Source organism: Eulemur rufifrons, chromosome 29 (genome assembly GCF_041146395.1).
Source record: "Eulemur rufifrons isolate Redbay chromosome 29, OSU_ERuf_1, whole genome shotgun sequence".
Lineage (NCBI taxonomy): Eukaryota > Metazoa > Chordata > Mammalia > Primates > Lemuridae > Eulemur > Eulemur rufifrons.
In genome coordinates this window covers 94,185,133-94,208,489 of record NC_091011.1, presented here as the reverse complement: position 1 = coordinate 94,208,489, position 23,357 = coordinate 94,185,133, and the positions used below count along the sequence as shown (strand labels likewise).

The following is a 23,357-nucleotide window of genomic DNA, read 5'->3' as shown; positions in this document are numbered from 1 at the left end:
CAGTGGCTGGTGCCCATAATCCCAGCACTTTGGGAGGCCAAGGTAGCAGGATCCCTTGAGCCCAGGAGTTTCAGCCTAGCCTGGGCAACAAAGCGAGAGACCCTGTCTCTATACAAAAAAATAAATTAGCTGGGCATGGTTGTGTGCACCTGTAGTCCTCCCTACCAGGAGGCTGAGGTGGGAGGATCACTTGAGCCCAGGAGTTAGAGACAATAGTGAGCTATGATTGAGGCTGCAGTGGGCTATGATTGTGCCACTGTACTCCAGCCTGGGTGACAGAGTGAGACCCCATCTCTTTAAGGGGGAAAAAAAAAGAGAGAAAGAAAATTTTATTACTTGATATATAAAGTGGGAAGGCAAATAAAATGTTGATGGAAGTCCTTGGTGAAACTTACTTTAGAGAATTGCTGCCTAGGTTAAAAAAAAATAGATGTTTCTAATGTCTTTAGAAACAGTAACTTTTCCCTTAACACTTTTTACAGTGGAGAGTTAAAAGTAAACCAGTTACTCTTCTGCAGTTCCATACATTTGTATGTTGAAGACTTTATTTATTCAAAAACATTTAGCTTGAGAATTATATTGTAAGACTTTGAGGTTTCATATTTTCACTGACTGAAATTCTGAATGAATTTAGTGTTTAAATTTTTCAATAAATACTATTTATGAATCATGTGGGTTTTGTTGGTCATTGACCAAAGTAAATTAGGCAGACTATCTTATTATGGAGAGGATATGTTTTGGGGAGCAAAGATTATGTGAATACAATTGGGAAGAGAAAATAACCAAATGTCACTTAATTTCTTTGGACATAAGCCAAAATTAACTCCTATTTTAAATGGGATTAGTGCGAGTGAGATGAGATGAAAACAGGATTCTACTGTTTACATAAGCTTGAATCTGAATAGGTTAATACATGAAAGTCTAAATTTTCATTTTATACCCTATCCCTTTTCCTTGTTTGTCTAAGATTGTATTATGAAGTTCTTTATGAATTCTCCAGTTGTCCTAAATTTGTTATTTAGGGATTACTTGAGATTATTTCCTTTTCTTCTAATTTCCTGCCTGCTACTGCTGAAGAGTCTTGTGTCTTTCATGGCCTTTCCCTGTGTCTTCTTCCATATTGAGCCTGGTCACAATTCTGGTCCCAGCCTATGCCATCGTGTCCTCCAGTCAGCCTTAGCCAGTCCATTCTGTTTATCAGAATTATCTTTCTAAAATTGTTTTTAACCAATACACTGTTCAAAGACCTCTTAAGACTTAGACCTATCCTCACTTTGAATTAGTCTCTTTAAACATGTACTTCAGAACTATCCAGTCTTCATTCACAGTTAGTGTCATTTTTATTCTTTATTGAAAATTCCCCTCCTCCCATAATTGTCAGCTTTCTTTCCTTTGTATTCTTAAGTACTCCATTCTCTCTGAACTTTTCTTTGATTGGCTCTTTTCCTGCAAATTAGCACCCTTTTTCTTCCCTGTTGTCTTCCAAACCTTGATATGAACTCATCTATCATCTTTACTAGCACTGTCAACTTTGATATACATCCTGTTCATCTAAGTATTGAAATATTTTATATTTTTGTAGAATATTCTTATTTTATATAAGTATAAATCCTTTAGGCATAAGCTTTAATAGATTATTGATACTCTATTTTACATCCCTAGAATTTTATCATATTGAATATTTTGAATTGACATGATTGAATAACTAGATCATTGAGTGAAGTTTAGAAATCTTTACTTATCATGATAGCTTTTTGGTATGGATATTTATAGTTGATCTTGATAAACTGTATTTCATCAGTTCTAAGACACATTCCCCCCATTTTAACATTTGAAATAGGAATGTGTCTTAATTGATGATGCCTCATGGTAATCTGGAACATTTTTTTCTTTCTCAGAGGAACAAAAAATAATGGTAAGTTTTAGCCGTACCAAGAGCGAGACCCAATCTCTACAAAAAACAGAAAAATTAGCCAGGTGTAGAGGGTGCGCACCTATAGACCCAGCTACTCGGAAGGCAGGAGGATCACTTGAGCCCAGGAATGGGAGGTTGTAGTAAGCTATGATGACGCCACTGCACTCTAGCCCGGGCAACAGAGACCTTGTCTAAAAAAAAAAAAAAAAAAAAAAAAAAGTTTATAATTATTGATAACATGTTAGATTAAGGATAGTGTTTTTTCTTAAATTTATTTTTTTCCTGTCAACAGTTTTTCTCAGATAGGCTTATTGGTGAGAGAAGTCTTTTATTCCTTGATAGATTTTTGAGTCTGCTGACTAGTATCTTAAATCTGGAGAACTAGTAAAGACATCTACTTATGAAAAAAAAAGTTAATATTTTAGTTATCTCACATTGACTTTTTAAAAATATTTTGATACTTAGCTTTTTAAATATTTGTTTCACTTTTTAGGTGGAAGATGAAACTGTTTTGCATAACATTCCTTATATGGGGGATGAAGTTTTAGACCAGGATGGCACTTTCATTGAAGAACTAATAAAAAATTATGATGGGAAAGTCCATGGGGATAGAGGTGAGCTATTTGTTTGTTCTCTGGGAAAATCACTAAAGAATGGAGATGTACTTTGGTTTATTAAGCAAAGGTGTGAAAATAATTTTTTAATATTGAAATTAAGTTTTTCACTGGACTAAAAAGGACTAGCCTGGGCTCACAAGTCTATAATTTTCATTGTTTTCCCTAAGGCTTTTTACATTAGAGGATCATGTTTGCCACATGATAATTATCCATAGTAGTTTATAACATAAATTACAGTGGCAATAACATGTAAGTTAAATAGAAATTGTTTGGGTGTGTGTAGATTTTAAGATTCTTTAGTATTAATAGTAAAACTAAGATTAGAGCTCTGCTTTTGTGGCATATGGGCTCCAAAAGGCCCTACTGCTCAAAAATACCTTCCGCACAGGCTATTGCAGTTCCTGAAGTTCAATCATTAAGAGTGATAGCTTCAAGTTTTTTTTTATTTTTAGGAGGCCCTGTTAAAGTGGCTGAAAGGAGGGTAATATTTGTAGTATCATCATCATCCATTGTCTTTATTAGTGGAAAGCAGAGTCTGAAGTGACCAGTTAAAGGACAGATCCATTGCTTGGGAGGAGACAACTCCATAATTATAGTAATTCCTGGAGGACTGGGTCAGTACTAGGCACTGGAACATTTTGGGGAGGGATGATTCAAGAGAAAGTGGCAGGTATTGAAGGTAAAATCTGCATCCTAACTTTGCTTAAGGCCAGTTCTGGAAATGATTTTATCTTTTCCTCCTCTCATTGTAATAATGTGCTAATTGATAGTCTATGGCTGTTTCTTCCAAGTTAGAAAAAGCATACATAAACTTCCATCATTACCACTTTTCCCTGTGTATTGCTGACATTTGACTTGATGAATTTCAGAATGTGGGTTTATAAATGATGAAATTTTTGTGGAGTTGGTGAATGCTCTTGGTCAATATAATGATGATGATGATGATGATGATGGAGATGATCCTGATGAAAGAGAAGAAAAACAGAAAGACATTGAGGATCACCGAGATGGTATGTCTGATTATTAGGTTTCTGTGTAGCCATTATAGCATTCTTACAAAAACAACAGATCAAAAGCAGAACTTAGTTCCTTTTCTTTTTCTTTCATTGTTGAGTGTAACATTGATAGTAGCATGATCAAAATTAGAATATTATTTGCAACATTTCATGATCCACTTGAGAGTCTTTGTTTCCTTTGGCTAGTAAAAGAACATCTTTTTTGGGGGGAGCTTCACTTGGGCAATCATCATAATCATCATTACAATATATAACGTATTGATCATTTAGTACTACATACAAGTTGTATGTTTATCACTTCATATGCACCAGCTTACTTAATCCTCAAAACAGCTTCATGAGGTAGATATTATTATCAGATCCATTTTATATTCAAGGAGATAGATTTAGAAAGGTTAAGTAACATATGTAAGATTACACTATTGGGGAGAACCAGGATCCTGAATGCTGTGATGATAACCTGGGCCTAATTGACTCCAGGGCCCATGCTTTTAACCCCTATACTAACTATGACTTACCAGCAAAATAGTCGATCCTAAGAGCTGATAGGTGGTGTTCTCTACTTGCAAAGCTTATAGTAAAGCAGCACAGAAGAATATGGGGAAAAATTGTAATTACAAAGAAGTATACTGTTTAAAAAAACAAACAGAAAGGTACCTTAATGATCATCTAGTTCAGCTCCATTTTATGGATGAGGAAACAGACCCAAGTGGTTAAGTGATCAGCCCATGTCCAGTTAGTAGCAGAGCTGGGATTAGAACTTAGGTTTCTGCCTCTTAGTGCCTCCCCCCCCCCCTTTTTTTTTGGAGATGGTCTTGCTCTGTTTTCCAGGCTGGAGAGCAGTGGTGTGATCATAGCTCACTGCAGCCTCCAACTCCTAGGCTAAAGTGATCCTCCTGCCTCTGTCTCCCAAATTGCTAGGATTACAAGAGCAGCCACCATGCCTGTCCTTCCCCATGCTCTTAAAATCTTTCAAATTTGAATTTGAATTTTGTGTTTGACCTATGGACATACCAGACACATGTGAAATATCATAGAAGTAAGTGAAACATAAAGTTGATGATTTTTTAGAAAATCACCTTTGTTACAGAGATACAGTTGGGTGGAGAAAACGAAAAGATTGAAAACTTGTTTACTTCCATTCTTTTTTTTTCTCTTTCGTAATTTTCCTGTTTAGATAAGGAAAGCCGCCCACCTCGGAAATTTCCTTCTGATAAAATTTTTGAAGCCATTTCCTCAATGTTTCCAGATAAGGGCACAGCAGAAGAACTAAAGGAAAAGTAAGATTTGTTCTTTTGAGGCAAACTTGCCCTGTGTGGTATGTACATCACCACTTTGGTTTATTACAAATGAAATAAATACAGCTGGTGAGCCGCCCCACTTCATTGGTTCACAGTGTTTGCGGGATACTTCAAGCAGTATCTTTATATATGAGTGCTACTTTGTACTCCAAAACATTTCCTGTAGATAGAATACATATATATAAAAATTATGTATGTATACACATATACATAAATGTATTTATATGCACATACATGTAATTTACAGTAGTACATTTAGAGGAAAATTCCCCAGGATACTGGTAAAAATTTTAGTACAGTTGATATTTAATTAAAACTATATAATATCCTTTTAATGATATACCTGGATCATATCAATGAATTTGATTCTTGATAATACCAGGTATAGATTTAATTGGCTTTTTATCTAAAGGATTATTGTAGGTTAGAACCATTCCTTTGTGTTTTAATCAAGATAAACATAAAAAATGATACATGGAAACCATTTCGAAACTTTATTTTCAAAAAGTGATTTTTGTTTCATGTTTACTTACATTTTTCTTGGTTAATGTCAGATATAAAGAACTCACCGAACAGCAGCTCCCAGGCGCCCTTCCTCCTGAATGTACCCCCAACATAGATGGACCAAATGCTAAATCTGTTCAGAGGGAGCAAAGCTTACATTCATTTCATACGCTTTTCTGTAGGCGATGTTTTAAATATGACTGCTTCCTACATCGTAAGTGCAATTATTGTACGTTTTCATTTTTTATCTTTGTTGTAGAATTATGTCTTAAAGCAGCTTAGAATGTGCTATCATTTTTTACAACTAGAATGTATCATTTAATCTTGTAGTTAATATTGGAAAGTATGTTAAGATCCCAGTATTGATTTTACTTTGTTGCTTGAGGATTGCTGTGAAATCTTTTGCATGCATTTAATTTGGACTACTATTCCCCACTAATTCAGAATACAGGTCAGTGATTTTTCCATAAATGCTAACTAAGCAGTTGTTTTATAATAAAACTATTATTATGAATTAGCTGGTAGCCCAGAGCAACACTACTGGTATTGATGAATAAATTGTGTTGAATACGAAATTGGCTAAAAAGATGTTTTATAAATTCTCATCTGTTCAGAGTCAAATCTTTTTTTTGTCCTCTGAGTAAGTTGCATTTTAAAATACCTGCATTTGAATACAAGTAAAGCATAAAATGATCTTAATGAAATTTAAGTATGGTACATACAATAATACTTTTTTCCTCTGATATTTCTAAGGAATGAAATTTCTTAGTAACTTTTCCTGGTAATTGGAACTTAAATTATTTAAATGCAGTTTAAAAAGCATCAACTACTTTTGAGGTACATTTTGAAAATGTATTTCATACCTCCTAATTTTCCTAAATAGAATAGTTTAATAAGTTTAGCTTTTCCCATATTATATTTTAGTGTGTTATCTATGGCATTGTAATACCTTTAGGGGCTTATGACCCTATTAGTAAAGTTGTTTTCCCCTATACTAAATGGCCACACATTGCTGTCCTGCCTTTTACAGATTATCCCTCTCATTATCCACTGGTGTAGCTTAATGTTACTAAGCTTGCTCAAGCAGTTATGTCTCACCTCCTTTTAAGTTTTTGCTCTATCTACTTATATTTGCTGCAGCTCATAATTTGTTGAGTGTGTATATTGGTCTGGAAGGGTTAAGTTTTGTTTTTGTGTGTGACATGTTAGTGTTTTAGTTATCTTAAATTAGAAAAACTTGAAGTATAGTTTTAGAATAATCATTATATCTCCATCTCAATACTGCTGTTGTCTGCACTCCTAATCTAGTTTAAATTGATGATTTGGTGGTTTTAATAATCGGTAGTAAGTCATCCATTTGTTGGTTCAGCTGTTGGACCATTAAGCCCTTGAAATAGTTGTGTTGAATTGTCTTTTAATTCTCCTTTACACACCGTCATTTTATAAAATATGTCCAATTTTTATTAAGAATATTGTAAATTGTGTTCAGATATCACTATAGCAAAAGAATTGAGTGGAAGCTCTATTTTGAAATCATTGAAAGAGTCCTTCCAATTTGTTGTTTATAGATATAGCGTTTAATATACCCCCCCCCCCTTTTTTTTGAGACAGAGTCTTGCTCTGTTGCCCAGGCTAGAGTGAGTGCCGTGGTGTCAGCCTAGCTCACAGCAACCTCAAACTCCTGGGCTTAAGCGATCCTTCTGCCTCTGCCTCCCGAGTAGCTGGGACTACAGGCATGCTCCACCATGCCCGGCTAGTTTTTTCTATGTATATTTTTAGTTGGCCAGATAATTTCTTTCTATTTTTAGTAGAGACGGGGTCTCGCTCTTGCTCAGGCTGGTCATGAACTCCTGACCTCGAGTGATCCACCTGCCTCGGCCTCCCAGAGTGCTAGGATTACAGGCGTGAGCCACCGTGCCAGGCCCAATATACGTTTTTTGTTGTACAAATGAACCATAGACATAGGATACTACTTTTAAGCATTATTTACAAGAGTTATTTTATTGTGCTATTTAGAGATGAGTAATTTTGATGAACCTTGAACCTGTTAATTATCTTACTGAACCCTGAACCTGTTAATTATCTAATTTTTAAGCCGGGAGAAGAAGAGGGAAATATTTTACTTTAATAAAGTTGCCTTCCATGGGACTAGTAAGCTGCCCACTTGCAGCATTTGGTAGCAGTGGGTCCAGCACTGCTAGGCCCATCTTTCCTTCTTTTTACACTAGAGCAATGTCTTCATAATTTAGCCTTAACAAAATCTACAGGTATTTCCTTGTTTTGTGCTAACTTTGATAAAATACTGTATATTTTTCTTAGGTAAAATACGTTATTAATAAATCATTACCTACATACAGTCATGCATTGCTTAACAATGGGGATATGTCCTAAGAAATCCATTGTTAGGTAGTTTCGTCATTGTGCAAACATCATAGAGTGTACTCACACAAACCTCAATGGTACAGCCTACTACACACCTAGGCTGTATGGGATAGCCTATTGCTCCAAGGCTACAAACCTGTACAGCATGGCACTGTGCTGAATACCATAGGTAAGTGGAACACGATAGTAAGCATCTAAATGTAGAAAAGGTACAGGGCAAATATGTCATAATCTTATGGGACCACCGTCTTATGTTCTGTCATTGACTGAGGTGTTATGCATTGCATGACTGTATGTTACAGCATAGCATTTTGCGCTTTAGCTTTTTTTTTTTTTTTTTGGATCTCTACATTGAGAAATCTATATTGCTTCCTCATAGAGTTGTTGTAAGGATTAAATGAATTAGTGTGTGTGAAATACTTAAAATAGTTCTTGGTTCTGACTAGCTATTGCGTTTTGGTTTTTTTTTTTTGAGACAGAATCTCAGTTTGTCACCCTGGCTAGACTGCAGTGGTGTCATCACAGCTCACTTCAACCTCAAACTCCTGGGCTCAAGCAATCTTCCTGCCTCAGCCTCCCAAGTAGTGGGGACTACAGGTGCACACCACAACACCTGGCTAATTTTTCTGTTTTTCTGTAGAGATGGGGTCTCACTCTTGCACAGGCTGGTCTTTAACTCCTGGGCTCAAGCGATCCTCTTGCTTTGGCCTCCCAAAGTGCTAGGATTACAGGCGTGATATTATTATTTTTTAAATAGATCATCATCCACATGTTTTACATTTCAAAAAAATACTAAAATGTGTCCAGAGAAGTTTCCCTACAGCCTCTGTTCCCCCATCCATGGAGTTTTCACCTCACTCTCCTTATATCTTTTACAGTTTCCTTGAAGAAATATATTCTTCTCTTTCCCACCATCTTATTCAAATGGTACCATAGTGGTCAGCCTTTTCCCTTTTTTGACTTAATATTGTGGGTATCATTCCAATCTGTACAGTGGCATAGTGACTTCAGTAGGCTCTGTAACTTACATAACTGGTCGCTAAAAGCAAACATTTGGGTTGTTTTTGAGCCTTTTGCTACAATGTTGCCACAGTGTAATAACCTTGCACATACCTGTACCCATTTCCCACAAGTTCAAGTTTCCTGGTAAAACTTTATTTAAATATTGCTAAATGACCTGCCACATGTATATAGATCTACCAGCAAAGTAAAAGAGTGCCTGTTTTTTTCAGAATCCTGTCTATAGAGTGTGTTACCAAACTGATTTTGATTTTTTTTTTTACTGATTTTGTAAGTGAAAGATGGTTTTTAGTGTAGTTTTGTGTTTTTCTTCCAAATGAGGGTATCTTCCTATATTATGTTCAAGAGATTTATATTTTATTTTCTGTGAACTATTTTTCTTCTTTAGCTCATTGGTCTTTTTGTTTCTTTTTTAGCTATCAGTCTTACTGAAGGTCTTTTTGATATCTAGGGGCTCTTTATAATCAGGATTAGGTTTTTGGAGATGAGTTGCAGTTTTTTTCTAGTATGTTGTTTGGTAAAAGTTCCATAAACAAAGTTAAAATTTTTTTTAAAGTAGTTGAATTATCAATAGCTTTCTCCATTCCAAAATTATAAAAGAGTTTTTCACCTTTTTCTTTAGCACTTTTCTTAGGCTTTATTTATTTTTTTTTACCTCCTCACCTCCAGAGTTGCCTAATTGTTTTAATACTATTTATTGAAAAGTTTATCTTTCACTGCTTTGAGATACTTCCTTCATTGTCTATTGCCATGTGTATAATATTTGGGTCTGTTTCTCAATTTTGTGTTCCTTTAGTCTGTCTATCCATGAGGCTTTATGCAGAGATCTCCTGGCTATTCTTGTTTTTCTGTATAAATTTCAGAATTAGTCTGTCTAGTTTAAAAAAAAAAAATTGGTGGTGGGTTTATTGGAATCCCATTAAATTTATAAATTACCTAAGGGTTAGGTTTAACTATACTAGTCTGTTTTTGCATCCTTTGATAACTTCTCAAGTTTTCTTCATGTAGCTCTTGTACATTTTTAGTTGAGATTATTTTTAGCTATTAATTTGTTCTTGTAGTTGGGCTTTTTCCTATTATATCTTAAATATTTTGTGCCCTGCTTCTGTACTGATTTGTCTTCATATTTATGATAGTTTCTTGGTAGATTCTTTTGAGTTTTCCAGTTATGAAATTATACTCTGCAGCTATCGATGGTTTTGCCTTCTTTCTAATCTTTGTAACTTGAATTTCTTTCTCCTTTTAAACTACATTAACATGTATATTCAGTAGAGTGTTAAAAATTAGTGATGTTAGTAGATAGAGATAAATTTTCTTTTTCTTCTGGGTGAGTTTTGGAAAATTATCCCTTATATCCAAGTTTTTAAATTTATATTGGCCAGACATGGTGGTTCACACCTGTAATCCCAGCACTTTGGGAGGCTGAGGTGGAAGGATTGCTTGAGGCCTGGAGTTCGAGATCAGCCTGAGCAAGAGTGAGATCCCATCTCTAAAAAAAAAAAAAAAAAAAAAAAAAAAAACATTAGCTAGGCGTGGTGTTGTGTACCTGTGGTCCCAGCTACTTGGGAGGCTGAGGCTGGAGGATCGCTTGAGCCCAGGAGTTGGAGGCTGCAGTGAGCAATGATGATTCCACTGCATGCTAGCCTTGATAACAGAGTGAGACCCAGCCTCAAAAGAAAAAAAATTGTATAGTTGATCTATGTGTTCTTTAATGATTGTTTCAGTTGCTTTTATTTTTATGAATATTTTCTTATTTTTATGTATTTCATTCTCCCTTTTTTGATGAGAATAAGTGGTTTATATATTTTATTTTTAAAATCTATTTTATGTATTTTTTTTTTCCTCAGAGAACCAGCTATGACACTAGTTTTTCCACTTTTCTGTTTATGAGTTAATGTTTACATTTTCATGCTTTCTTTTGGGGATATATGTTGGAATTGGAATCCCAGTGAATTGTCTGTAGAGCACTATTTCAGCTTAGGTTCTGGTATTTGGTGTTTTTTCTATTTTAAGTTAAAATTTTGTTTTACATTTTTTCTTTAACTCATGTGTAAGGGGGAATTTTTAAACTTCCAGGTGAAAGAACCTTTTTGGATATTAACGACTTTTATTATTTTTGTGTTGATAGCCTTACTGGTATTAGGCCTTGTTTGTTATTTAGATGTTAGGAGTGTTTTTCTTTCTTTCTTTCTTTCTTTTTTTTTTAATGTAAGGAAATGGTTTGATGGTAGGGGATTTGTAATTCCTCTGGGCTAGAGGCCCAGTACCCCTCAGACCATGAAACGTTTCTATTAGAGGGACTTGAATGTTCTGTTGAACCTTGAAGGATAAATGGTTTTGGTTAGAACTAATCACACTTCATATTCCTGATAACTTTTACGCCACAATCCATTTTGTAAATTAGAGGCTGGGTTTTTTGCAACTTGGGATCATGGTAATTCTTTATCAAGTCTTCAGCCAAAAATTGGTCTATCTTTGACTGTCTAGTCCCTGTGTTTGAGGAACCACGGTCAGGTACTAAATTGACTTTGGGTATTATAAAGAGTTGGGTCACAAAACATTTCTAATAGGGAGTAAGCAGGAAGGGAAACCTGAAGAGAATTAAGCATGGGAAAGTAAGCTTGGGTCGTCCATGTGTGCTTAAACAGGACCACAAGTAGAATTTCCAATGGAAAAAATGTTTTACATGCGTTATTATCTGAATATCCAAGGAATCCATTTTAAATATAAAACCCTTGGCTGCATGTGATAGCTCACACCTGTAATCCCAGCACTTTGGGAGGTTGAGGTGGGAGGATTGCTTAATACCAGCCTGGGCAACATAGCAAGCTCCTGTCTCTGAGGGGGGAAAAAAGAAATTAAAAAATTAGCTGGATATGGTGGCATATGCCTGTAGTCCTAGCTACTTGGGAGGCTGAGGTTGGAGGATCATTTAAGCCCAGGAGTTTAAGTTTGCAGTGAGCTGTGATCTTGCCACTGCACTCCAGCTTGGGTAATATTTGAGACTGTGTCTCCAAAATACAAATAAATAAGTGTACACACAGATACACACAAACCCAATTATGTCAATTTGTCCTTTTTGATGATATGTGAAAATCTGTTTTGAATATTTTTACTAGAATGTGTATTGGGTTGATTGGAGAAATTTTAATATGTTAAAGGGTTAGAATTTCAAAGACGATATTTCAAAGTTTGTAATTGACTTTTTAAAAAACACTTTGGAATGCGTGATGGTTAAAAGTTCAGATGTATTTGAATTTGTATTTGTCATGTAATTAACAAAGTGACTAGCCCCCTTTAAACCTGTTTTCCTCATCTATAAAATGCAGATGATTCTAATGCCTGGGGAATTTTTGTGAGCATTCAGTGAGATACTGGCTATAAACCTCTTAGTGTGTGTTTCACTAGCATTTATTGTTAGATGCTTCCACTGTTGTTGCTGTTATTACTGTTATGCTATGTGCTAATATTGACAGTTTTTATTTTGTGAGGTACTCCTTGATATCTGTGAAACACATGAAATAATTTATATAATTCCAACTCTAAGTACATTCACTAAGAATTTATTCTTAACGAGTTCTAATCAGAGTAGATAAGATCAGTACCTTAAGCAGAAGTTAATGAATAAAACTGACATTTTTGTACTGATCTTTGATCATTTATTTTTATCACAACAAGCTTAAAGAAGTTTTTAAGAGAATTGGTGTATGCTAATGTTAACGATGCAAAGACTGATTATAAAGATGTGAAGTTTTCTTTATTCATATAGTGAAAAGGAGTACTGAATGAGGTACATTTAGGCAAATTATTCTCTTTGTGCCTCTGTCTTTTAGTTTGTAAAATCACCATTGGAAATAGGTGATTGTTAAGGTTTGTTCCAACTCTATTTTTTTTTTTTTGGAGATAGGATTTCACTTGCCCAGGCTGAAGTGTAGTGGTGCGAACATAGCTCATGCAGCCTTGAACTCCTGGGCTCTAGCGGTCTTCCCGCTTCAGCCTCCGGAGTAGCTGGGACTACAGGCATGCGCCACCATACCCAGCTAATTGTTAATTTTTTTGTGAGGACAGAGTCCTGCTATGTTGCCCAGGCTGGTCTTGAACTCCTGGGCTCTCAAGTGATCCTCCCGCCTTGGCCTCCCAAAATGCTGGGATTCCAGGCATGAGCCAACACACCCAGCCTCTATAATTCTTTGATTCCACAGTTAATGTATTTGAGGTGTCACTAATTTGGTGAAATATTACAAGATTCTAAGTGGCTACTCAGTATATTTTAGCCATTTTTTAGAACTGCCAATTTAATCTTATATATAGGTATAGAGAACAACTGAAATTGTACATTATAATTTGTAAGTCTTTTACCCTTGTTTGGAGATGTTTAGGTAAGATTTCTCATCAAGATTTTATAGGTTGCTTTTGATATTTAAAAAATAAGTGCCCTCCACATCCATGTTCTCTCTGTTTTGTGAAATTTAAAATATATCTTACCTTAATTTCCTAATAATTTTTCTCATCAGGGAATTTTATATAATCTTTCTCCCCTCATTACATTTAGTTTGAAATACATTTCAATAACTTCTTTGAATACTAAAAGCCTATTTGAAAGGATTATGTTTAATATTCTGGAATCTAAAACAGGCAAGACATTTCTAGAAGAGGGAATTCTTTATATGAATATTTTTCCCTAAGAATTGAAGTTTGAAATTCTTCTGAAGGAAAGCTAGTCATAAGAATAGTTCTTTCAAGTTTTAGGTAAATACAATGTGAAATTAAGAATGACACTTTTTAATTTTTTAAAGTACCTTGTGACTATTAGTATGTTAATTTTACAATTGTTCTTGTTTCGACTGTATAATCTGGCTTAATAAGCATCTAGTTCTGATTAACAGATATCTCCTAGCTCAGGGCCAGCAGAGGCCGCTCTCCCCATTTGTACACAAGCACGTTTGTGTGCTTTCTCAGGAGTGTTTGTGTGTTCACGGATACACGCATCTGTGCCTGTGTATTTCACTCAGAGGGGACAAGATAAGTCTATACATACAGAACATGCCAGAGGAGGCATCCAAACAAAAACAAATTTTACCAGAAATTCGTAGCTAAGTATAAGTTGACCAGGTGACAAAGATTTTGGTTTTTATTAATAGATTGACGTAATTCCTTGCTGCTGATGTGACCTTAAGCTTCTATATATGCTCAGTCTTGGTGTAAGGGTCTTCAGCTGGACAAAATGTAATCCAGTGCCAGATTAATCATATGGTATTAGGCTCTTGGTCTGGAAGAAACTAGCTCACACACTTGACAAACTTTGAACTTTGATTTCCACTTTAAAAACATAACTTTGTCCTCTTCCTTTCTTCCCTTATCAACCTGTCTTTATTTCCTCTTTATATTCTGTTGAATTTAAGTGTGGGTTTTTACAAATATTTTTTAAAAATGCTTTGTGAATATGCCACTTGTTTTTATCCAAATTAAAATGATTTTCATCTGTGTAATCCTGAGTTAGCCATTTCTAGCATTTGTCTTTGTATAATACACGAGGAAGCAAGCTTTCACAAATAATTCTCTCAAGTTCACACTGGTGTGTTTTCACCCTGCTTTCATGTACCAGTGTACCATCATTTGAATCTTTGCTATCACATTATTGGGGAGTTTGAAGTGTCAAACAGTGTTATCTTTCTAAAGCCTGTTATATCTGACCGTTTTGTTTTCCTATGGAAAGGCACTGGTGTGTAAGCTCTCAGTATGTTCTTGAATTGGGTGTAATTTGGGGGATTTGAATGTTAGTAATCTGGGGCTCTCCTTTATCTTTAAAAATGAGTTTTAAAAAGTAACATGGTGTCTCATTCTTCTCCCCACTTAACAAGTTGATGACCTTTTTTAAGAAATCAAGAAATTTTGATTAAAAATAGGAAATCTGATTTCACTGTAGAGGGACTATCAACTGCTTATATGGAGATATTAAAGACTCAATTCAAATAAATATTTATAATCAGTTTATATGTGTCAGTTATACTTGCAAGGAGAAAATAAAAAATCACTAATCATTCCAGAATTTACTGCTTTTCCTTCCTGCTTAGGGATTAGAGGAAGAGGAGTGGAGACTACATTGTGATAGTTCAGTAAGAGCTTGAAAGAAAGTTGTATAAAGTAATGTAAACTACTTATTAGCAAGATTGTAATCTATGAATTGACTTTTCTAGTGGAATTGGGAAAGTAAATATTTTATAGTTATATTTGGATTCTTTGTTTTATTTTGCAGCTTTTCACGCAACACCTAACACTTATAAGCGGAAGAACACGGAAACAGCTCTAGACAACAAACCTTGTGGACCACAGTGTTACCAGCATTTGGTAAGATTTAGTGCTTTATTGTTCCAGAGGGTACTTGAGAAGTCTTAATTGTGCACTTTGCCTGGTTAGTACTTGGATAGGAGACCGCCTGGGAATACCGGGTGCTGTAGGCTTTTCAATGGTAGGCTGTCATGACCAAGAAAAAAAAATTTTTTTTTACACTTTGGTAGAGCTGATGCAGTCAGCATTAACCTTGTCTACACCTATGCCTTTATGGGCCATATAATAGGTAGAGTTTTCTTACCCATGCTGTTTCTTCCATAGCTCATATGCTGCACATTTTAGTCCTTCATTAATCTTGTATTATTGTTTTTCTTTTTTCATATGTGTTATCTCTTCAACAACATTTCAAGGTCTTTAGGATCAAGGACTTTTATACCTTCCACAAAGTTTGTGAGCGTGTGAAACAGAGATAGTCCACTTAGAAACCAGAAACTTGGTAATCGTATGCAGTAGCTCCTAAGCCTTTCTCGTAGCCATGTCCCCTGTAGCGGTTTTAGACTCACTGTCATTTTAGCTATATTTATAGGTCCCACATATTTTTTTTTTTTAATGATGGAGAAAAGGTAAGGGGTTAGGAAAATATGAGATAGAAAAGTTGTTTTTTTACGGGTACTATCTTATTTTTACCATTTCCCCTCTTTGAACCAAGCCACTCCTACCTAGGAACTAAATGGGTATATATTGCCTGTTGGATTTTGGACAGAAGATTCATTGAATGGCACCTGCAGAAGGTATCCTATTTTTAAGCAATTTGGTTTTTGTAGAATGAAGTATAAAACTGTTGGCTGCTCTCAAACTTCTCCCTTCTATTTCCACTAAAAAATGGAATTCTTAAGTACTGTTTTATAATATTCTTTACAAGGCAGAATTTTATTTGGCTCATCTAAAATGTTTCTGTGGTCTTTCTATAAACCATGCTCTTACCATTGTTTTATACTTTCTGAGATTGGATTATTGTACTTCATAATGCAAAATGTAACTCTTACAGTCTTGTTCTGGAAGTCCTGTGGGTATGTATCCCTCACAGGAAAAAAATTCTGAATGTTTTAACAGTAAGACAGGAAGTGACAAAGTCAAGCAAGTGTATATGTTTTATATTTTTCTTATATACTTTAAATATTACCATGAAGAGGTATGCATTATCTTAAACCCTGAATAGGAAGTCTAACTCAGTGCATATTAGGTATATGATTCTTCTTAAGATTCACTTTTAAATAGATTGTATATATAAAGAACTACCTTTATTATATAAAGTATGTTTTATATCTTATTATATTTTAATTATAATCAGTTAACATGTTTCACAAATTCACTATGTAGAACTGTCTTTCCTGATTTTGTACCACTCTAGGAATATATAGAATTCATGTTTATGTTTCTGAAATCTTCAAACTGTCAAAAGCTGATTGAAAACAAGTGTATTTAGATATGCAAATGATTTGTGATGAATGGTTATTGTGATAAATTTCTTGACTAACTTGCCTTATGCAATCTTTTCTTCCACCAAAATGAGTCTTAGAACTTGGTCCTGATGTCTACATTTTTCATTTCATAGGAGGGAGCAAAGGAGTTTGCTGCTGCCCTCACCGCTGAGCGGATAAAGACCCCACCAAAACGCCCAGGAGGCCGCAGAAGAGGACGGCTTCCCAATAACAGCAGCAGACCCAGCACCCCCACCATTAATGTGCTGGAATCCAAGGATACAGACAGTGATAGGGAAGCAGGGACTGAAACAGGGGGCGAGAACAATGATAAAGAAGAAGAAGAGAAAAAAGATGAAACCTCGAGCTCCTCTGGTAAGACACATCTCATAACTGAGTCTTACGGTTGCTTTGAAAGTTTCGTATCGTGAAGATTAAAGATGTGCAATACATTGAATAATTTTCTCAGTTGGTTAGTTTTCAGTATAATGAGAAATCTTAAGACCAGAGAGTTCGCTCAAGATGTGTAGCTGAATTGTTACTGCCGTTTTTTGCCCCACCCCTACCCTAGCTTGTGGTGTTTGCCCTTCTGGGTGATTGGAAGTTGATGATCCAGTTTATTCTCACTCTTTGTCCCATTTTCCATTTTTTGTCTTTCTCAGACAGGGCATAGTAAAATTCAGATCATTTGGGTTAATATTCTTGATTTTCCATGAGCAGTTTTGGTTAGAAAATGAGCTGGTATTTATTGATTGGATTTTAGTTGTCCTTTCAGCCCTATGAATTATACCATGAATAATCAATCTAGAAAGTGTATTAAAGGGAGCCAATCTCATGGTTTCCATGGGGGAAGAATCTTATTGATACTGTTTCTGGCCTTAGTTTATTCTAAAATGAGTAACCTTTTGCTTTTTTCTTAAGCATACCCTAAATTTCCTTCCCTTTTTAAGTAATTAATTTTTTTTCTTTTTTGGAGACAGAGTCTCACTGTGTTGCCCAGGCTAGAGTGAGTGTTGTGGCGTCAGCCTAGCTCACAGCAACCTCAAACTCCTGGGCTTAAGCGATCCTTCTGCCTCAGCCTCCCGAGTAGCTGGGACTACAGGCATGCACCACCATGCCCGGCTGATTTTTTCTATATATATTTTTAGCTGTCCATATAATTTCTTTCTATTTTTAGTAGAGAGGGGGTCTTGCTTTTGCTCAGGCTGGTCTTGAACTCCTGAGCTCAAACGATCCGCCCACCTCGGCCTCCCAGAGTGCTAGGATTACAGGCATGAGCCACTGCACCCGGCCAAGTAATTAATTTTTAAAATTGGTACATAATGTACATATATTCTCAGTCCATGTGATAATTGTTATACATTTACATAATCAAATCAGGGTAATTGGTATATCCATCACCTTAAATCTTTGTCTTAATACTGTTGCTAAGTAGCATTTCTTGACCTGTGCTTACATTTTGTTTTGTAGAAGCAAATTCTCGGTGTCAAACACCAATAAAGATGAAGCCAAATATTGAGCCTCCTGAGAATGTGGAGTGGAGTGGTGCTGAAGCTTCGATGTTTAGAGTCCTCATCGGCACCTATTATGACAATTTCTGTGCCATTGCTAGGCTGATTGGGACCAAAACATGTAGACAGGTAAGCATATCTGATAAAAATATTGTTAAAGGGGCTTCATATATAAGGATCCACTGTCCAAACATAAGAATATTCTTGGTTATTATTAAGCTCCTATTCATCTCCTGAAAAGAATTAAATTTTTTTTTTCCTAAGAGGGAACTGAAAGATCGTTTTTCAATGTGTTACAGAATTTCCCCACTTTAGGTAGCAATAGATTTAAAAAGCTAGTAAGAATTTAAACTTAGTATCACAACTCTTGACCAGAATAAAATTACAGCTACTCTCCCCAACGTCAGGGTAGGGACAGTGATTTCTGCTGTGTTCCCAGCACCTAGCAGTGTCACAGAAGAGACAAATCTTTCTGGTATGAATGAGTATAAGAATGGTTTGCTTAAATAAAACTTCCTCTTGTCAGGTGTATGAGTTTAGAGTGAAAGAGTCTAGCATCATCGCTCCAGCTCCTGCTGAGGATGTTGATACTCCTCCACGAAAGAAGAAAAGGAAACACCGGTAAGTCTGTTGTAAAGGTGTTTAGAGAAATCCCCATAGCTAGATGCCTGCAATGAAAGTACCAGTAAAATCCCCATCAGAATAAACAATAGGGAGACACACCTGCTGCTCCTGGACATGTGGGTGCTCATGGGCCCTGACCCAAGAGCCGTGGATGAGCAGGACGTGACATCACCTCTAGGCTTTTCAGCACACCTGGGGCAGCCTGAGTGATTTGAGCTGTTTCTAGGTAGCTCCAAACTGATGGCAAATGTAAGCTGTGTAATGTGTGATTCTTGGCTTTAAAGCACAGATAGATCTAGTTAAGCAGCTCTCTGTTGGATTTGTAGCTGTGATTATACTCCAGTATTCCACAGAAGTTTGTCTTTTATTTTCTGTTTCTGCAGGTTGTGGGCTGCACACTGTAGAAAGATACAACTGAAAAAGGGTTAGTATCATTCCATTCAACTTCATTATGAGCTTTAAAATGTCTACTTTGTTCTCATTTGTTTTAGAATAGTAACTGGATTAGAGTTTCGGTTATTCAGTATCATTGACTTATGTATACTAAACCAATATAAATGGAGGGTGTCTGATGAATATTCAGCCGTTCTAGCGGAAGCTGACTGGGTGGGGGAGTCGGTTAAGGGAGGAGTGCTGTGGGATGGGGCTGAGACACGGAGGTAGGGCTCATGAGCATTTGGGGGTGGGGCTTATATTTGCCATTATTTTGTAAACAGGAATATTTGTCACATTGTAAATTCAGTAAAGGAAACCCAGCTAAGCTCCAGCGGTAGCAGGGAAGAATGTACTCTTGTAAACTGTGTATGATCATTTCGCAGCTCCCTGGATTCACTGGCCTGCTGTGCTCTTATCTTTACACAGATGGCTCCTCTAACCATGTTTACAACTATCAACCCTGTGATCATCCACGGCAGCCTTGTGACAGTTCGTGCCCTTGTGTGATAGCACAAAATTTTTGTGAGAAGTTTTGTCAGTGTAGTTCAGAGTGTAAGTATTTGTTGCTTTGATGCAACTGCATGAGAACTACATAGGTATTTGGCCAGCAATTTAAAACAGTAACTTAAATCAGAATATAACATGGGAGCGTTTCCTTGTTTACTTTAGGAAATCCTACAATCCATTTATCCTACAAGTATTTATCCAGCCTATACTGGTACTGTGTTAGTGTCCTGTCAGTCTCCTGGATGGTATGTGTGTAAGATAGGCAAGATTGTATTAAAAGAACTCGATTATTCTTTTTTTCTTCTTTGATCATTTAGAGTAAATCACAGTAAAGCTGGCACAGATTATAAGGAGGAGGTGGAAGTAGCCACCTAAATAATTTTTGGGCACCAGAAATTGTCAGAGTTAGGATGGTTTCAGTCTTCACAATAAACAATTAGGGTAGGATTTTTATAATTATTTAAGGAAGCTGGACGCTAAAGAAGTGTTTAGACCTGTGGGCTACTAGAATGCCCAAGGACCATGGATGGCTATTATCCAAAGCCTCCCTTAACACCTACTTTATAAATCAGAACTTTAAATATGTATACCAATTAACAAAAGTTACTAGGCAAGAAAAAGAACACAATAGTGTTCTTTTTCAGTATTAGCAGCTTTACCTTTGCTGTGACTTCCATTTCCTTATCTATACAATGACATAATAGGGTGGTTGTGAAGGTCAAGGAGGTCAGATAAATGCTCCGGACTTGCCATGAACCTTTCTGCATGTTTTTGCATATGATGATGATTGTGATATTGATGATGGTGATAAAGTTTAACATCTCTCTGAAGGTCAAAACCGCTTTCCCGGATGCCGTTGCAAAGCACAGTGCAACACCAAGCAGTGCCCATGCTATCTGGCTGTCCGAGAGTGTGACCCTGACCTCTGTCTAACTTGTGGAGCTGCTGACCATTGGGACAGTAAAAACGTGTCCTGCAAGAACTGCAGTATTCAGCGGGGCTCCAAAAAGGTGAGTGACAGCTGCTTCTGGAAAATTGTTTGTGTTTGGCTAGTCCATGATGTAACTGTCAGGAGAGCCTTCACTAAAAGTGATTCTTGAATGGTGCAGCTGAGAGAGAAAATGGTCGATTTCCTTCCGCTTTGGGTAGTCTTGTCAGATTTCTATAGAACACCTTACTCTGGTGGTAAGGAAAACCAGTAAATTCTGAGAAGTAGCCTTTAATGGTATTAGATTTTTAATAAAAGGTATTTTTCTAGTTGTTTAATAGATGATTTGAATTTTTTGAACTAATAGTTTATCTAGTCTCCTTGATGCAGATAGTGATTTCTATCAGAATATAGAGACCCATTCTTATCAAATAGTATTTTTAGATACCTTTTTGTGTAGAGGAAAAGATGAAATTTCCCATGGCAAATTTTTAGTTCATGTTTCTTTAATAACCTTGAAAACAACTCAGCTAGGAATTATATATTTGAAGTCTGAGAATTGTATGTAGGTGATTTGGGGAGGTCAAAGTGTTGCAGTCTGAACTGGAGGGGACCACACTACCAACGGTTATTTTTTCTGTCAGATAGATAGAAAAATATAGTTAGCCAGCCGCACTCCTCAGCTTACACACTGACTGAATCTACCTGTGTGAATTACTGCTTTAGAACAGGTTTGAGGATTCAGAACAATAACTACTGGCTGCACTCTGTCAACAGTCCGCCTTCGCTCTCCTGTTTTGATAACTGGATTATGCTTTATTCTCTAGCATTTATTGCTGGCACCATCTGATGTGGCAGGCTGGGGGATTTTTATCAAAGATCCTGTACAGAAAAACGAATTCATCTCAGAATACTGTGGAGAGGTAAGGCACACTCCTCACTGTACTCGGGGTATTGTGTATAATCACTTTTGTCTTGCATTGGTTTCATTGGGCAAGTGCCTGGGTTTGATTAGAAATGAATTATCCTAAAATGCCTTTCAGTCTGGACCGACTGCGGGTGGATTTGGTTTGGTTCAGTTCTAGCCACATTTAGCTCTTCTCACGTGAGGCCAATGGGGAGAAAAAGAGCTTCTCCACCGAGGATCTGTTCTGTGTAATCCGCAGCCTGGCTGAGAAGGACCTAGAAAGTATCTGCCTTTTTGGGGATGTGGAAATAGTTCTAAGTTGGAATCCTTAGAATACCATTGTTCTTCAGTGTGCATGGACTAAATGGAAAAGAGAAACTGGCCATAGTGACCTTTGATGAGTATTCTCAGAAAGGCCCCAAATTCTCTTGAGCTTTTGGGTGTTCTGCCAGACTTGACCACCTAATCCCCATCTTCTCCTGTGTCTTTCCTTTTAGATTATTTCTCAAGATGAAGCCGACAGAAGAGGGAAAGTGTATGATAAATACATGTGCAGCTTTTTGTTCAACTTGAACAATGGTATGTTTCTGAGCTAGAAGGTATTTAGTTCTTTTGAGTTACATTTGGTAGCCTTCTCCTGGCTGAGGGTTTGGAAACGAGGTCGGTGAGGTGACCTCCCCAGGAAGAACTGGTGTTTCTCATCGCCTGGCATAAGCATGGGGGTGGGCTGCTTGCTTCGGTTGGGAGAGGCCGGAGCAGATGGACGAGGTAGGTGTGTAGCAAAGTGAGCTCTCTGCAGTCCCAGCCCTCTGCCGGTGGGGCCGCCCCAGACTCTGGCTGGGACAGGGACATTCTTCATGTTCTCTGCTGTGCTCACCTTTTTGGGGTATCCAGTAAGCCAGTCATTGCCTCCGACAGGGAAGGATGGGGAGCACTGCAGTTGACAGCCTCTTCCAGACTTTCCCTGGATGGTCCCGGATGTTATCAGAGGGCCGTGAGAATAAGGCAGCATTTTTCACGGCGCTGTTCTTGGGTAGAATATAAGGCTATAGTGAATATCTCTGGTGGGATTATGTTGGGAAGAGTTTAGATTCCATATTTTTGCCATGTTTTGCTCAGTAGTATGTATATTTATAGTTGGTGAGTAATACATTTGAGGCAGACAACCCTCTTGAATTACCAATGATTAATTTTAACCTAGAACAGCATTTTCTTCCAAATATTGTCATTTCTTAATGAAGTTGGTTGAATGATTTATTTGCTTTTGAAGGCAAACCCTGAGGTACTATAATTAGTTGTATTTCCAGAATCATAATACCATTATGTTTATTGATCTGTAACTGAAATTACTCACTAGATTGTACTTATTTTTTTCTTTAGATTTTGTGGTGGATGCAACCCGCAAGGGTAACAAAATTCGTTTTGCAAATCATTCAGTAAATCCAAACTGCTATGCAAAAGGTAGGTACTTACGAAGTCAGAATTATCACAGTCTGGCAACAGACTTGAATACTTCTAGGAGAGTTGTTCACGTCCATGTGACTCTGCTTACTTATACCAGCGTGTCTTGTGCATCTCTCTTTCCAGTTATGATGGTTAACGGTGATCACAGGATAGGTATTTTTGCCAAGAGAGCCATCCAGACTGGTGAAGAGCTGTTTTTTGATTACAGGTTGGTGAAGTACATTTCTAACATGATCTAAGGACTGTGAGCTGTGGACAAAGGCTCTTTTTTAGTTCCTTGCTACATCTGCTGTCACGGGGGGGCCTTTCCTGCTATATTATTTATTATCCATTTATTAATTATACAAGTAATACTTATTTTTAAAACATAATAAAACCCACATAGAAAGCCCATTTCTGACCCTGCTGTTGCGAGGCCTGGACGTTTTCATTCACATTGTGCTGTACACGATTG

The 23,357-nt window shown here is 36.7% G+C and overlaps 1 protein-coding gene across 1 annotated transcript in view; it reads left to right on the top strand.

The window, feature by feature from the left end:
- EZH2 (enhancer of zeste 2 polycomb repressive complex 2 subunit) overlaps positions 1-23,357 on the top strand; it is a 66,860-nt gene that overhangs the window by 42,269 nt on the left and 1,234 nt on the right. Inside the window, exons 5-19 of the mRNA XM_069462762.1 lie at positions 2,409-2,529; positions 3,402-3,542; positions 4,726-4,828; positions 5,404-5,567; positions 15,012-15,103; positions 16,662-16,902; positions 17,998-18,167; positions 18,565-18,659; positions 19,046-19,086; positions 19,524-19,649; positions 20,436-20,614; positions 21,360-21,455; positions 21,937-22,018; positions 22,820-22,900; positions 23,027-23,111. Of these exons, the coding sequence (XP_069318863.1) occupies positions 2,409-2,529; positions 3,402-3,542; positions 4,726-4,828; positions 5,404-5,567; positions 15,012-15,103; positions 16,662-16,902; positions 17,998-18,167; positions 18,565-18,659; positions 19,046-19,086; positions 19,524-19,649; positions 20,436-20,614; positions 21,360-21,455; positions 21,937-22,018; positions 22,820-22,900; positions 23,027-23,111 (1,817 nt within the window). The remainder of the gene's footprint in view (positions 1-2,408; positions 2,530-3,401; positions 3,543-4,725; positions 4,829-5,403; positions 5,568-15,011; positions 15,104-16,661; positions 16,903-17,997; positions 18,168-18,564; positions 18,660-19,045; positions 19,087-19,523; positions 19,650-20,435; positions 20,615-21,359; positions 21,456-21,936; positions 22,019-22,819; positions 22,901-23,026; positions 23,112-23,357) is intronic.